This window comes from Sceloporus undulatus, chromosome 2 (assembly GCF_019175285.1).
Source record: "Sceloporus undulatus isolate JIND9_A2432 ecotype Alabama chromosome 2, SceUnd_v1.1, whole genome shotgun sequence".
In the NCBI taxonomy this organism is placed as follows: domain Eukaryota; kingdom Metazoa; phylum Chordata; class Lepidosauria; order Squamata; family Phrynosomatidae; genus Sceloporus; species Sceloporus undulatus.
Genome location: NC_056523.1, coordinates 146,693,637 through 146,708,540, shown reverse-complemented (window position 1 = coordinate 146,708,540; position 14,904 = coordinate 146,693,637). Strand labels below are relative to the sequence as shown.

Sequence of the window (14,904 nt, the reverse complement as noted above, 5' to 3'; positions counted from 1 at the left end):
CCTACAATCAGTTCTGGCCACCACAATTCAAATAGGACATTGAGAAACGGGAGCGTGTCCAAAGGAGGGCGGCTAAAATGGTGAAGGGTCTGGAAACCATGTCCTATGAGGAACGACTTAGGGAGCTGGGGATGTTTAGCCTGGAGAAGAGAAGGTTAAGAGGTGAAATGATAGCCCTGTTTAAATATTTGAAGGGAAGTAATACTGAAGAGGGAGCAAGCTTGTTTTCTGCTGCTCTGGAGAACAGGACCAACAATGGACCCAAGCTACAGGAAAAGAGATTCCACCTCAACATTAGGAGGAACTTCCTGACAGTAAGGGCTGTTCAACAGTGGAACAAATTCCCTTGGAGTGTGGTGGAGTCTCCTTCTTTGGAAGTCTTTAAGCAGAGGCTGGATGACCATCTGCTGGAGATGCTTTGATTGAGATTTCCTGCATGGCAGGGGGGGATGGATTGGATGGCCCTTGTGGTCCTCTTCCAATTCTACGATTCTATGAAATATGAAAAAACTGGAAAACTTGAATTTGGTTTTCAGACTATGAATAAAAATGGTAGCATCAGTGTGGATGATGAGATGAAGCTGCAAATGTTTTAAGGACAGTGTGTGTTTATTTACTGTTATTTTTTACAGGTATTTTTTTTAAATGAAGTTTTTTTTAAAGGAAGCAGAATGATGTTCTGTCCAAGTGGTCTGGCCTTTGAATATCAGTTCAAGACCCAAAACCACATGTATCCATATGGCTCTCTAGTGCCTTCTGTCCCCTCCTTGCACTTCCCAGGAGACTATACCAGGTACAGTATCTACATAATGCTCCACAATCACCACAAACGATTGATCCGACTAGACTGGACCAAATGAATCAATGAAACTTACATTAATCAATTATCACGTTCTCATTGATTCAGAAAGTCAATTTTAGTTGAGTCAAATCTACTCAAATAAATCTATGTGAGTAGATTTATTTTCTATAATTCCAAATCATAACAATGCACTGATATAGCATTCATGGCTTGACATAGGTAATGAGTATATTACATACTACCATTTACTAAGCTAACAAAAAATATTTTTAAAGATTACACACATCCTCCTTTCAGCTGCAAATTTACACATTTTTAACAATCAGATTTCTTCTGTTATTTCTAAAAATGGCCAAGATCCTGCACCAGCAGATGCAGTTACAACAATGGGGCTGTGTCATTGTAGCTAGTTCTGCTAATGCCACTCTCCAAAAACTACCTCTCAAGTGAGGCAGCACCCCAACCAAAGGGTTTCTGAGAGTCTGCTGTTTGGAGCACTGGGACTGCAGTGCTTTCCCAGCTGCAAGGAACACTGAGACGGGCAGCTGAAGAGACCCCATGGGGTCTTTAAGCTAAGATATTTGGTCATTAAAAATTGTAAATGTGAATCCCAAAAATTATAGCATCATGACAGAGGTGCTTTGATTATGAGTTCATACATGTTAGGGGGTTTGACTGGATGGCCCTTGTGGTCTCGTCCAAATCTATGATTCTATGAGGCTGCCTTGCAATCTCATAAATATTCAACAGAATGCCAGCCACTGTGGATATACTGAAATTATCAAAGCACAAATTATTTAATCACTGATTTAAATTGGGTGTTTCTTGTGGTGATTTAATTAAACTTTTAAATCACTTTGCTCAGTGATTTATATATATATGAATCCAGTGATAGAATGATTTATTCAGTGAGAAAGATGAGATGAAGGAATAACCTGTGTTAAAACTGTAGTATACTCACTGAAGAAGTGATATCAAAATGAAATATCATGGGCTGTTTCTGATGCTGGTAGTCCAGGAATGGAAGAAGAGATTTTAGTACTTTACTTTCATCCACATATGGATCTATAAGTCTAATTGTTTTCAAAGGCACTCTTCTGTTGAGCAATTTTGCTTCCATTTTCTCATGCAGCCTCTTTACAAAGAGAGATTTTCCTAAAATTATTAAGAAACAAACATTTTAGATATTATTGGACAGAGGGGAGAAATAAAAACACATTAGATTGATGTGGGACATCATCATTTAGCAACATGTAAATATCCAGGCATATATATAATAAAATATTGGAAGCTAAGCAGGGTCATGTCTGGTTAACATTTGGATGAAGGAATCATCAAGGAATACCAGGAGCTGTGAATTACATTTCAGAGGAAACCAATGGCAAACCACTTATGAGTATTCTTTGCATAAGAAAACCCTATGAAATTCAAATGGCTGCCCTAAGTGAACAAGTGACCTGAAGGCACATGCACACATACGTGCAAGCACACAAATGCATACACACAGAAAGCATATGGGGCAGGTTGGGGACTTATGTGATGAAAGTGTGGATGGAAATATCAGCTTGGTCAGCAAAAGATGTCCCCCTCTCAACGTATACCAACCAGAGTGGATGCTCTCTGTTGTGGGAATGCTTCTTTGTGCTTATGTTGTGAAACAGTCAGCACCTCCAGTGATGAGGAACTAATTTACCTGCACTATCTGCACACTACAGTTGGCCCTTCTTATACACAGATTTTTTATACACGGATTCAAGCATACATGGTTTGAAAATGTTCCAAAAAAGTATAAATTTACCTTGATGTTCCATTTTTTATTAGGGACACCATTTTGCTATGTCATTATATCTAATGGGACTTGAGCATACACTGATTTTGTTATACACGGGGGATCTTGGAACCAAACCCCAGCGTATAACAAGGGTCCACTGTAGTAAGATAAACTCTGTCATCTTCAAGGTTTCCACACAACAGCTGGCTGAAATACCTGCTCTGAAGTAAGTATTTTTCTACAGGCACTCCAGCTTGTTGCTTAAACAAACTCCAATTAACATTAACCACAGATTGCTGGAATTAGACAAAACAACAAATGAAAATTAATCCTGGTTAACTGGAAGTGAAACTTATCACCTGTTTACAGTAGGCACACTGAAAGAGGATCAGACACGTTCAAGGCCTACTGTGGCTCTTTGGTGTGTGTGTGTGTGTGTGTGTGTGTGGGAGAGAGAGAGAAGACAGGCAGACAAGACAGAGAAAGTGGTGGATGCTAAACCATTATTAACCTCAATGGTGGGCAATTTGTAGCTTTCTAGCTGTTGCCTGGACTGAAAATCCAATCCACTTTCATCACAGGCTGTTCGACAATATCTGAAAGGCCACAAATTACCATTCCTCATTTATTGTAACATCCAAAATGGCTCTAAGCACTCTAAAATTGGGGGGGGGGATTTTTAATGTAATTCTCTTACCCACTCCAGCTCGTTGGGAAGATACAATCCCAACACACAACTGGTCCTTGAAAACAGAAGCTAATGAACTTGCAGACTCTCTGGCTTTGTAATGATTCTCAAGGTAACTCTGGATATCCTTCAGAGGCTGTTGAGGGATCATGAGAACTTTGTATTGACTGAAGACAGATGGGACATAGCAATGCTCTCTCTCACAACTGCAGATGATCACTAGGTGGTAGTCATCCTGATGCTTCAAGTGAAGGCTCTGGAACAGTTCTTCAAACCTATAGCCAACGTCATAGCTCAACTCATCAGCAAATAGTAAGGTGTAAATTTTCCTCTCCTTGCAGCCTGGGGTGAGGCACCGCCTCAGAAACAGTGCCACTTCTTCATAGCTTGTGTGCGTTGTACACAGCAAGACCTCATCGTAAGAGGGGAGCATCTCCTTTGGACTGTTCATGTAGATGGCCAGAGCTGAAGCCAGCACTTCAGAACGAGGACAAAGAATGAGGTTGGGTTTGCCAGCATGAAGACTTTGTGGCAATATACGCACAACATTCCTCTTCTTCAGTCCTGCCAGCTTGTCAAGGTAAGCACCAAGGGTTTCAATTTCCAAGCAATCTGGAAGAAAAGAGCCCATGCTTTCCATGTAGGAGTCCCAGATATGCTCCAGTTGTGCTGCCAACTCTCTCTCACTTGCTACCATCCCAGAGAGATCAGTAAAACTGCTCTTTGGCTTCTTGGATTTCACTAATCTGGAGATTTCCTGGACTTCTTGTTTACTACAGTTGTGCTTTATAAATGATAGCATCATTAGGGCTGCCTCACTGGGGCACTTGGAGCCAAGTTCCCTGCACAAGTATACAAGTTGCTCAGCTGTGTAGTAATTCAGATAAAAATACTGGGATCTCTTCTCAGACATGAAGTGATTCCATCTCCCCAGGAAACTCTCCATCTTCCGGCATATGGTTGGCAGAATTTCTGTCACTTCTCCATTTCCAAAAAGGCTACAGCTAGCATTCAAGCTGAAGTCCACGATAATACAAAATTCATTCTCGGGCGAACAATACACTTGAGCAATCCAAGATTGGAAGAGCATGTTTCCAGCACAATAAAGGTTTATGAAGGACAAGGCAAGTCTCTGGACACTAGAAAATACCTTGGCACAGAACAAGCAAACACAAAAGAGAATTGAAAGTACATTTAAATATTAGTACTACACCAAATGCAAACCATCACACACCATCAATTTAATTGCCAAAATACCTAAAATGGATCTGAGTCAGCTCCACTCACTTAGGCCATGTCCGCAAGGGCCAAACAGCACATCCTTCCAGCATCCTCCCAGCAATCAGTCTGGATGACGTAGGGCACAATCCCTGATTCTGGTGAGAACTATCTACATGACATATGGCAACCCTTACAAAAGATCATTACCCTTACAACGGATTTTAAAAATTCACCTTTTGGTCTAGATTTTCTCAGAAGATACAGAGCCCTCCAGAGCAATGTTTGCAATGCGTCCCACTGTTCTGCTTGCCAGCACTGCTGGACTGAGTCACTCCCTCTGAGGTCAGAATGAGGGGCCCAGCCATGTGACTGATGCAGGGCACCTTGTTTACTGCCTCAGAGCAAGTGACTTGCACCACTGCAACACACGTGTGAACAGCCACCTAGCATCGCTCCAGAGTGCCCAGGTAATGGGGGGACATCAGGGCAGTTTTGAGGCCAGAATACTCTGGGAGCAAACATGGCTGTAGATAGTTGTGACTAATTCTCTGTAACCTGTGAGCATTTAAGCAAGTATTTATTCCTATTTTCAATTTGAATAAAGAACTTTAAGATGAATATCGCCCTTTAATATTCTGCTATTACACCAGAATATATTTTTTTTAAAAACAGAGCCTTCAATGACATGAGGAACTAGCTCCAGTTAAAGATATAGGTAAGATTCCTACACCAAACTTATGGAGATGGCATAAAGCACTAACCTTGTAACATGCCCACTATGTTCAATTATACCCTAATTAGAAACTGGTCAAGAAACTTTTATTCAAAATGCTACTGGCTAAGCATTGTTGGGGAACAAAATTGTTAAAGTAAGAAATAACTCACTGGGCAGTGTTGACCCAGCTCCAGTGAAAATAATAATAATAATAATAATAATAATAATAATAATAATAATAATAATAATATTCCACCCCTCTACAAAGCAATTGGGGCGGCTTACAAAGATAGTGAATTTAAGTGTTTTGCTACTTCACTTCCTAGGCTAAATCAAATAAAAATAAATAAAATCAAAATCAAATCAAATAAAAACCTGATGGTCTGTATGCCTTCAAGCAAGGAAGATGAAGTGGCCATGTGGTATTAAAATCTCGTAACAATTCGTACTAGAATGTATCCTCTTAGTATGCAAAGGGATCTTACAGCAAAGGTGCTACAATATGCAACCAGTATGCAATTCCTTTACATATTGATGAAATTTCCAGACTAACATGGCTATTCTTCAGTTATTTAGTTTCACAGCCTCACTATGTGCAGTCTTTAATCACAGCTCTGTTTCATATTGTCATGATAGTGTATGCCTTGGTAACAAAACAATTACTGTTTATTGAAATAAACAATCATTACAGTTTGGCCTCTGTAACTGTTCTTTATCATTCTGGAGACCAAGTGCCTTGTACCCAACCCTTTCCAGTGGACATATGAAAAATGCAACCCTTCTTGAATGTGAAGCTAATAAATTTACACATCTCTTTATTAGAAAGTTCCTGTAGAAAACAATTAGTATGACATCATAATAGATCCCATGTTCATTCATTTTATAGAGAAAACCAATACAAGCATAATAGCTAATATCAAATATCCTCAAGGCCATTTCTCATCTTCTTTGATTTTTCTCCCCTTTAGTATTCTCAGAACACAAGCAGACAATCAGCTCTGGTTCAAGAATAGAAATGTCCAGGATATTCAAATTTTAATAGTTTTCGTCTTTAAATTTCAACATGGATCACTGGGGCTTAGAAGGATCAGAAGAATTTACTGAACTCTCAATCAGATTTTAGGATACAATTTGAAATTAATTCATTACTAATTTGCTAGATTTTTTTTAGTGATTTCACCTCATTTTCTAGACACCTCAACTTATGACAACATTCCAAGTATTTGATAGTGATTTACGCCATTAGAATTCATTAGGGTAGGTGCCTCTCCCTTTGCCACATTCAATAAAACAGAAAGTACTGGTGCTTCAGGAAGATATATTAAAATTGCATAAAATGTTTCATTTTGCTGTTTTAAGCAGACTAATATGTACAATTTCTTTGGAAACACAGCAGGGAAGATGGAGAGGAAGACAAAAATTTGCAGTCGCAGGTCAAAGTAAAATAGTTGGGTTTGCAGAACAGAAGTTTAGGAAAGAAGAGAAAAAGAATGGCAGGGAAAGGGTAGAAAAAGTGAGTCTTGGAATGGAATGAGAATATGTGTATGGGTGCGGGAGAGTCATTTGTTTGCTACCAGAAGAACAAGGCCCTCAAGGAGCCAGGACACTTTCAGAATGTCAAACCTTTTAAGCCTTTATAGGCAGGTAGCCACACCCCATGGGCCTGTATGGAAGGAAAGTGTTTGCAGTCTTTCTGGGTGGTTGGGAGTGCATTATAACTTTCTTCAAAAACCTCTTCTCCCTATATTGTTTATATTCTGGATCAATTTATTTTCTATTATTATCGTAAGAGTGAGCTGTAATTAATCCTACACATTTCTTCAGTATATTACACATACATTGCTAGTCCCTTGAATAATTCAGTGAAACATTTTCCCAAACATCATTTCCCCATTTGTTTTCCTCTCTTGACTTTTCCACTTCTCTTTCCCTCATCTCTCCCATTCTGCTTTTTACTCACTCTCTTCTTTTCCTTCTTATTCTTATCCACCCTCTTTTATTCATATCACAGAGGGAGAGGCATAGAGATCAGTGCAGGATGCTAGCACCCACCACCACATACAAAGACCCAAGTGAAAACTTACCTCAGAAAACTTGTCCACTTCTGCACTTTGTTCTACCTTTCCTGACATTAACATCAGTTTATTCATTAATTCTCTGAGCTCTTCCAGAGAATATTGTCGTACTTCTTCTGGATGTTCATAGTTTTCTAGGATGGTCAGGCATAAGACAGTGTCCAGAGAAACCTTCAAATAATAATAATAATAATAATAATAATAATAATAACAACAACAACAATAATAATAAATTGTTAGAAATGAAAATTGACTTTTTATTTTTAATTATTTACCGTTATTCAAGTTCTTTCCTCTACCATGACTTAGCAGCTATCAACAGTAAACAAAAGTGAGCACTATATGTTGAAAGAATTGTGGCAAATGACACTTTGAACATCTTTACAAACAAAATGCAGGTATGGCAGTTAGCAAAACCTCTCACAAAGAAACTCTTTGAAAATGAGTTTGTCCTTTGTCTAGCTGGAAGTATTTTTAAGAAGCATGACACTGGGAGGATGGTAGAGACAGTCTGGAGAAATAGATTTTGTGTGTTGGATTGTAGCAGTGTGGTTGCAGCAAGCAACTGAATAAAGTTTGAGTGGAATTCTACTATGGCTGATCATATTGTAGATCATACTGCAGGTACCGTGAATAGTTGCTGCCCCTGAAATCTCATACCAAGCATATGTAAACAGCAAAATAGAGAGGAAAAGGGTGTCTCTGGTACCATATTTTCTGTTCAACAAATAAAACTCAAGAACAGATCTAAACCATTAACTGAGGTACCCTGGCCCAGCAACTAGATCTAGAAAATGCTACAACTAGAAAGCAGTTGTGGGATAAGGAATACTGATTAACAGGCATGTGAACACTATGGACAAATGTCTCCTTTCTGTCACTCGCTGAACAACTATTTCCACTTTAGAAAAGTGGTTACTCAGAAATTAATTAATTTCAGCTAATTAAAATCTGTTTTTAGCCTGCAGCACTATCTTTTGCCATTAGATTTCAGGGTATCCCTAACCAGAAAAGACAAAAGTGGGAGCAGCTCTAGAACAGTCAGTTCTTCACAAGGCCCTAATGTAGTTCCATGTGGTGCCTTTTTTCATAATTAAGGCGGGTTACAGACCACAGAAAAGCGGCGCTCTGCCGCCGCCGCCGGTTGCTGCGTCTGGGAACCGCAGCAGCCAAACCGCGCAGTTCCCGGAGGCAGCAAAGAAGCACCAAAATGGGGCTTCTTCTTGTGCCCTGGATGGGATGCCGCGAGGCGCTACTTATGCACTCGCGGCGTCACATCCTGGGCGTGACGTGTGGACGCTATGTGTCCGATACATCAAAATGGTGGCGCCCGTGTGTATAGGGCGCTGCCATTATTACACCCCCATCACGTGCTGGGGTGAGGCCGGTATGGACGCTAGGTCCTCGGCCGACCCCTAGCACGTGATGGGGGCGCCACAAAGGCCCGTTTGTAAAGGGCCAATGAAAGCTGAGCAATAGCTATGGTGGTGAGAAACTGAGAGGCTGCTACTGCTAAACAGTAATTGGGGTTGGAATAAGAAGAATGAGCACCAGGGACGGAATGGGGAGAAAGACCAGTAAGAAAAAGCAAGGCAAAGAACTGGAAGAATAAGGGTCTTCTAATTCTTCCAAAGTTAGTACTTCTGCTTATCAATATACAGTCAGCCCGCCATATCCACCATCTTTTTATCTATAGAGTCAACCATCCACGGTTTGAAACTCTCTCTCTCTCTCTCTCTCTCTCTCTATATATATATATATATATATATATTACACAGACACAGACACAGACACATTCCAAAATGCAAAGCTGGATTTTGCCATTTTATATAGGAGACATTTTACAGCACCACTGTATTTAATGGTATTTGAGCATCCATAGATTTTGGTATCCACGGGGTACCCTGGAACCAAAGCCCAGTACCAAGGGTCCTCTGTAGTTTGGAATATTTATGGTGGTGTATCAAGAACAATGTAAGCCTTAGATCCTTTTGAGTAATATCTTACCATCTGGCCTTCAGCTGGGGCTCTAATTTTATAGATTCCTTTCCTATTGATTGTAGTTGCCAATGATATAGATGATAGTTCCACAGAACCATGGCTCTCTTTTATGGTTTTCATCCATTCCAAATGCCTTGCAGAATCACACTGTGGGACACAGCAAGAAGGTGTAATAGCAATAGCAGCATTTTATATTTCTATACTGCTTCATAGTGAACTAAGCACTCTTGAAGCGGTTTACAATGTGTTAGTCAATTTCCTCTAACAAGATGTATCCTCATTTTACCAACCTACGAAAGGATGGAAGGCTGAGTTAACCTGCAACCCTGCAGGACTGAACTCATAATGTTGTGGCTGCAGTACTGGCATAGAACCATTGCACTCTTCGAATAATCTGGAATAATTCCAACAGCACTACATTAAATCATGCAACACAGTAAATTAGACAATAACATAATCCACAGATGGTGACAGGATATGATTTAGAGACGAAAGGCAACGATCACCAAAAGCAGAGAATGTTTTAAATTCCCCAGGTTCTAAGATGTTGAGTACAATGATAGTTCAAAAAGTCCAAGTAACATATTGTTAAATTCACCAACTGACACAATGCACAAACTGTAGTGTATGTGGTTCACATATAAATCACATACTGGTCTATAAACCTTATTATAAGATGGATGTCATACAATAAAATAACTTTGTATTTTATTGAATAACATTTTGTTCTCAATGTAGGGTAATTTAAGCTTTCTAAGGCTTCAGCCTCTGTTAAGGAAATAAAAATATTTAAATGTTAAAAATATCAAAGCTCCGCCTGTTAGGGTCTACCTTTAAATCAGAAGAAAAGCAGAAATGTGCTTTATCTAACAATGCTTCCCTAAGAACTGTGACAGACTCAAAAACAACAACAATACAAGTAGCTTGTAGTTCAAACAAAAGTTTACTAATGGCTTTAACCTATATATACATAGAGGCTATATCCTAATCTGGCTAGTGAATAGTTCAGGTAAAAAAAAAACTTTATCTCACCATCTTTCCAAAGAAAGTTGAGAGAGGAGGAAGATGGAAAACAAACAGTTCAGGAGGAAATCATTTGAGAGAGTGAGTTAGTACTTCCCTAAAGGGGGAGTGACCTAAATCACAGTTAGTTTGAATGACAGAGAGAAAGATAGGTTTGCATGCAGGAAATCCCTATCTATCTAATGAGGAAGAAAGAATGCAAAAATCTAACAAAACTCAATGGTACCACAAAACAAATTTGCTATGTTTTTCAAATGCATGGTTGCAAAAATGCAGGTAACAAAGAAATGGAGTAAGGTTTGCTGCAAGAATTACCAGTTTTTTGGGGAGACTATGATCACTTTCCAGGGCTTTCCACAGTTTGTCCAAGCACACCATGAATTCCTCAAACCCTGCTTCTTGCTTCAACTCATATAACAGGGAAGAATAACCAAGCACAGCATCATGGAAACAAGCCACACGATCCACATCCATGTCATTCTCACCCGCAGAGATAGAAGCCAGATCCACAAACACTTTCAGCTCATTTATATCTAATGGGAATGAAAACAAAAAGCACTCAGTACAGAATACATCATGGCATTTAATATCCTTGGGACAATTGTAGATCTTTCTACTACACCATCTGTTTTCACCTTAACCAAATCATTCAGTGCTTGCATAGCTTGTTCTGGCTTACTTGCCTCTAACTAAAAGTTGTACAGTGAAGTCCCTTGTAAAAAGGGAAGGAAGAAAAATGGATTTAGTGTTGTAAACTTTTTTTTCTAAAAGAGAAAGCAGCCACTATAGATTTTCATGTAAAGAAGCAATTGGCTGCTCCTAATTTTTATGAAGAACTGCCCCAGGACCATCTATCCTTCCGTCTCACTTGCTGAATTATTTCCACCCTAATATAGGTAGAGCACAAGTTTAATTATGCATCAGTTTCATTCTTCTTCCCTTTTCTGCTTCTTACCCCATCCCAAAATACTAATTTCCCATCTACTACCAGATCCCCTTGCTGACAGAAATCTGGCAGGAAGACACAGAGTTAGGGAAAAAAATTGCTGCTCTGCCCTCCCTACATACTGACATGAATATGACTGCTTGCAAAAGAGTATATGTGATTGGAACGTTGGACTTACCTGAGAGACGTCCCTTTACAGCAGAGAAGGCCCGAGCATCCTGAACTTGGGTGGCTCCGCCCACTTGGCTCCTGGTAGGCAGGTAGGAAACAAAGAGACAAAGGCATGACCAGGGCTCTGGCCCCCCGCCCTTGCGGGTGGAGCTACCCAGGAACCCCAGTCGGTTTTAAGCCGAGCACACCCTAGAGTTAATGCGGTCTAGAGAAACTTGTATCCCGTCCACCCGCGCCAGTAGGCAGATAGGGTGGGGAGGATGCTCGAGCCTTCTCTGCTGTAAAGGGACGTCTCTCAGGTAAGTCCAACATTCCATTTAGCAGCAGAGAAGGGGCCGAGCATCCTGAACTTGGGATTTATAAAAGCAGACCAGATACTAGGGAGGGCTGGCTGGCGTGGAGGGCGGATCTGACACTATTTGCTGCAAAACCCTCCGGCCAAAGGCCGCCTGTGCTGATTGGAAGAGATCGAGCTTATAATGTCTGGTGAAGGTAGATGGGGACTTCCACGTGGCTGCTCTGCAAATCTCGGCCAGCGGAGCGTTGGTGGACAGGGCTGCTGAAGTAGCTGCACTCCTTGTCGAATGAGCGGTGATGTCCCCCGGCGGCTGTAGCTTGAGTGACTTGTAGCACTGGACTATGCACTGCTTGATCCACCTTGACAAGGTAGACACTGATACTTTCTTGCCCTTTGAGCCAGGGCGAAAGGAAACGAATAGCGCCTCAGACTTTCTAAATGTGGCCGTTCTCTTGAGGTAAACTTTTATGGCCCTGCGAACATCTAGAGTATGCCAACACTTTTCCAAGTCAGTAGTTGGTCGAGGACAGAAGGACGGGAGGACGATGTCCTGAGTGGTGTGGAAGACGGAGTTGACTTTGGGGATGAAAGTTGGATCGGGTCTCAGAAGAACGGAGTCTGGCCTGATGATTAGCAGTTCCTTGCGGACGGAGAGGGCGCCGATCTCAGACCCATGCCTCGCCGAAGCTAGTGCTGTCAGCATGAGCGTCTTGAAGGTCAGGAACTTGAGGGCCACTTCCCTCAGCGGCTCGAAAGGAGAGACGGTCAAAGCCTTTAGGACTTGATGGAGGTCCCATGACGGGAATCTATGCTTGGTCGGGGGCGCTTTGTTGGCGACCCCTTTCAGCAACCTGCGGACATGAGGGTGTTGGGATATCCTGGCTGCTACCTTATGGGGCAGTATGGAAGTGATGGCTGGCAGTTGTCTCTTGATGGTGTTGGGCCGCAGACCCTGGAGGAACCCCTCCTGCAGGAACTGTAACAGCGTTGGAACAGAAACATTGATGAAGTCTTTGTTCTTGCGCTTGCACCACCTCCTGAATGTCCTGAAGGTGTATTCGTAGATCCTATTTGTAGATTGGCGCCTCGATGCGAGAATGGAGTCCACCACCTCTGGGGAGTAGCCGTAGCTGCTCAGCATGTGGCGTTCAATTTCCAAGCGTGAAGCCGCAGCCAGGCTGGGTCCGGATGATGGATCTGGCCTTGTGCGAGGAGATCTGGCCTGAGTGGAAGGGCGAAGCTCTGAGACGCCATGGCCAGGATCTCTGAGAATCAGGGTCGCCGTGGCCACGCTGGAGCTACCAGGATCACCTGTGAGTTGGACCTGCGTATCCTGGCCAGGAGCTTGGTAAGCAGGGGAGTCGGAGGGAATGCATAGAGGAGACCCGGCGGCCAGGGGCAGTTGAGGGCGTCCATTCCCTCAGCCCCTTCCGTTAGGAACCTGGAAAAGAACCTGTGAGTCTTGACGTTGGCGGGGGAGGCGAACAGGTCTAGCACGGGTTGACCGAGCCTGTCGGCAATCATCCGGAAGGTTTGAGGGTGGATGCTCCACTCTCCCTGATCTATGTCCGTTCTGCTCAGCCAGTCGGCCTTTGAGTTTAGGGATCCTTGAAGGTATTCTGCCTCTAAGGCTATGAGGTTGGCCTCTGCCCATCCTAGCAGGGATTGAGCCTCGGCCATCAGAGACCTGGATCTGGTTCCCCCCTGTCGGTTGACATGCGCCTTGGCTGTGGTGTTGTTGGTCCTGATCAGGACTGACCTCTGACGGATCGTCCGGCTGAATGCCAGTAGAGCGAGGCGGATTGCAAGGAGCTCCAGCCAGTTGATGCTGTGAGTTAGTTCCTCTGGGCTCCACTTGCCCTGGGCCAGCTGTTTCCCGCAAACTGCTCCCCAGCCGCGGAGGCTGGCATCCGTTGTAATTTGGACACTCGGGGGCCTCCAAATTTGGCGACCTCGGTGGACTGCACCGGACATCCACCAGCGAAACGACTGCCTTGTCTCGGCGGAGAGGTGAATCGTTTTGTGTCTCTTGAGGGTAATGGCTCACTGGTGTGGGAGAAGGAGCCATTGTAGGGGTCTGGAGTGGAATCTCGCCCAGGGGAGGCACTGGATAGACGCTATCATGAGACCCTGGAGGTGAGCCAACAGCTGGAGGCTGGGCCGCGTGGAGTTTAGGGCTTTTGAGATGGCCCCCCTGAATGGCCTGGATCCGATCAGGAGATAGACGCACCGTCCCCTCCTGCGTGTCTATTATGGCTCCCAGGTGGTGGATCTGCTGGCTTGGGGGCAGCGAGCTCTTTTCTAGGTTCAGGAGGAAACCGTGATCCTGTAGCGACCTGAGGATGGAAGAGGTGTCTTGAGTCCCCTGAGTTCTGGAGGGTGACCGGATTAACAAGTCGTCGAGGTAGGGATAGACGTGTAAATGTTGGGTTCTCCACAGGGCAACCAGCGCCACCACGATTTTGGTGAACACCCTGGGGGAAGACGCTAGCCCGAAGGGGAGAGCTCTGTATTGGTAATGGCATTTGCCATATCTGAACCTGAGGAATCTTCTTGAGGAAGGGTGGACCAAGATATGGAAGTAAGCATCCTGGAAGTCCAGCGATGAGAGGTAGTCTCCCGGCTGGAGGCCGTCTAGTATAGACTTGAGCGTCTCCATCCTGAACTTTTTCTTTAGGACGAACCGGTTGACCCGTCTGAGGTTCAAGATGGCTCTCCAGGATCCGTTTTTCGTGGGAACAAGGAAGAAGGTGGAATAACAACCTAGTCCCCTCTCTTTTCTTGGAACGAGTTCGATGGCTTTGATGTCCAGTAGGCGCTGGATGGCCTCCAGCAGGAGGCGGTGCTTGTTGGGGTCGGCTGATCTGGGAGATGGAATGAACTTGTCTGGAGGCATACGATGGAAAATTATCTTGTAGCCCTGACGAATGGTATCCAGGACCCATTTGTCCGAGGTGGATGTCTCCCAGACGTGGCCGAACCCCTGCAGCCTGCCCCCTACTGGGGGGGCGCCGTCATTGAGGGTTATTTTTGCGTGGTTGTTTGGACCCCGCTCCTTCCTTGGCGGAGAAAGAGGGCTTAGCTTGTTTGTTAGATCTTGTATCTCCCCAATATGGTCTGTTGGTCCTGGACTCCCTGGCTCTAAAGGAATTGGAGGAATAAGGGTAGGAGGATTGGGAGGGGCGAAAGGAAG

At 43.3% G+C, this 14,904-nt stretch overlaps 1 protein-coding gene across 1 annotated transcript in view; it reads right to left on the bottom strand.

Moving 5' to 3' along the window:
* The window catches only part of RNF213 (ring finger protein 213), a gene marked incomplete at its 3' end in the record, with an annotated part of 236,290 nt that overhangs the window by 111,162 nt on the left and 110,224 nt on the right, over positions 1–14,904 (bottom strand). Inside the window, 5 exon segments of the mRNA XM_042447563.1 lie at positions 1,764–1,957; positions 3,271–4,411; positions 7,282–7,443; positions 9,280–9,420; positions 10,612–10,829. Coding sequence (XP_042303497.1) covers positions 1,764–1,957; positions 3,271–4,411; positions 7,282–7,443; positions 9,280–9,420; positions 10,612–10,829 — 1,856 coding nt within the window.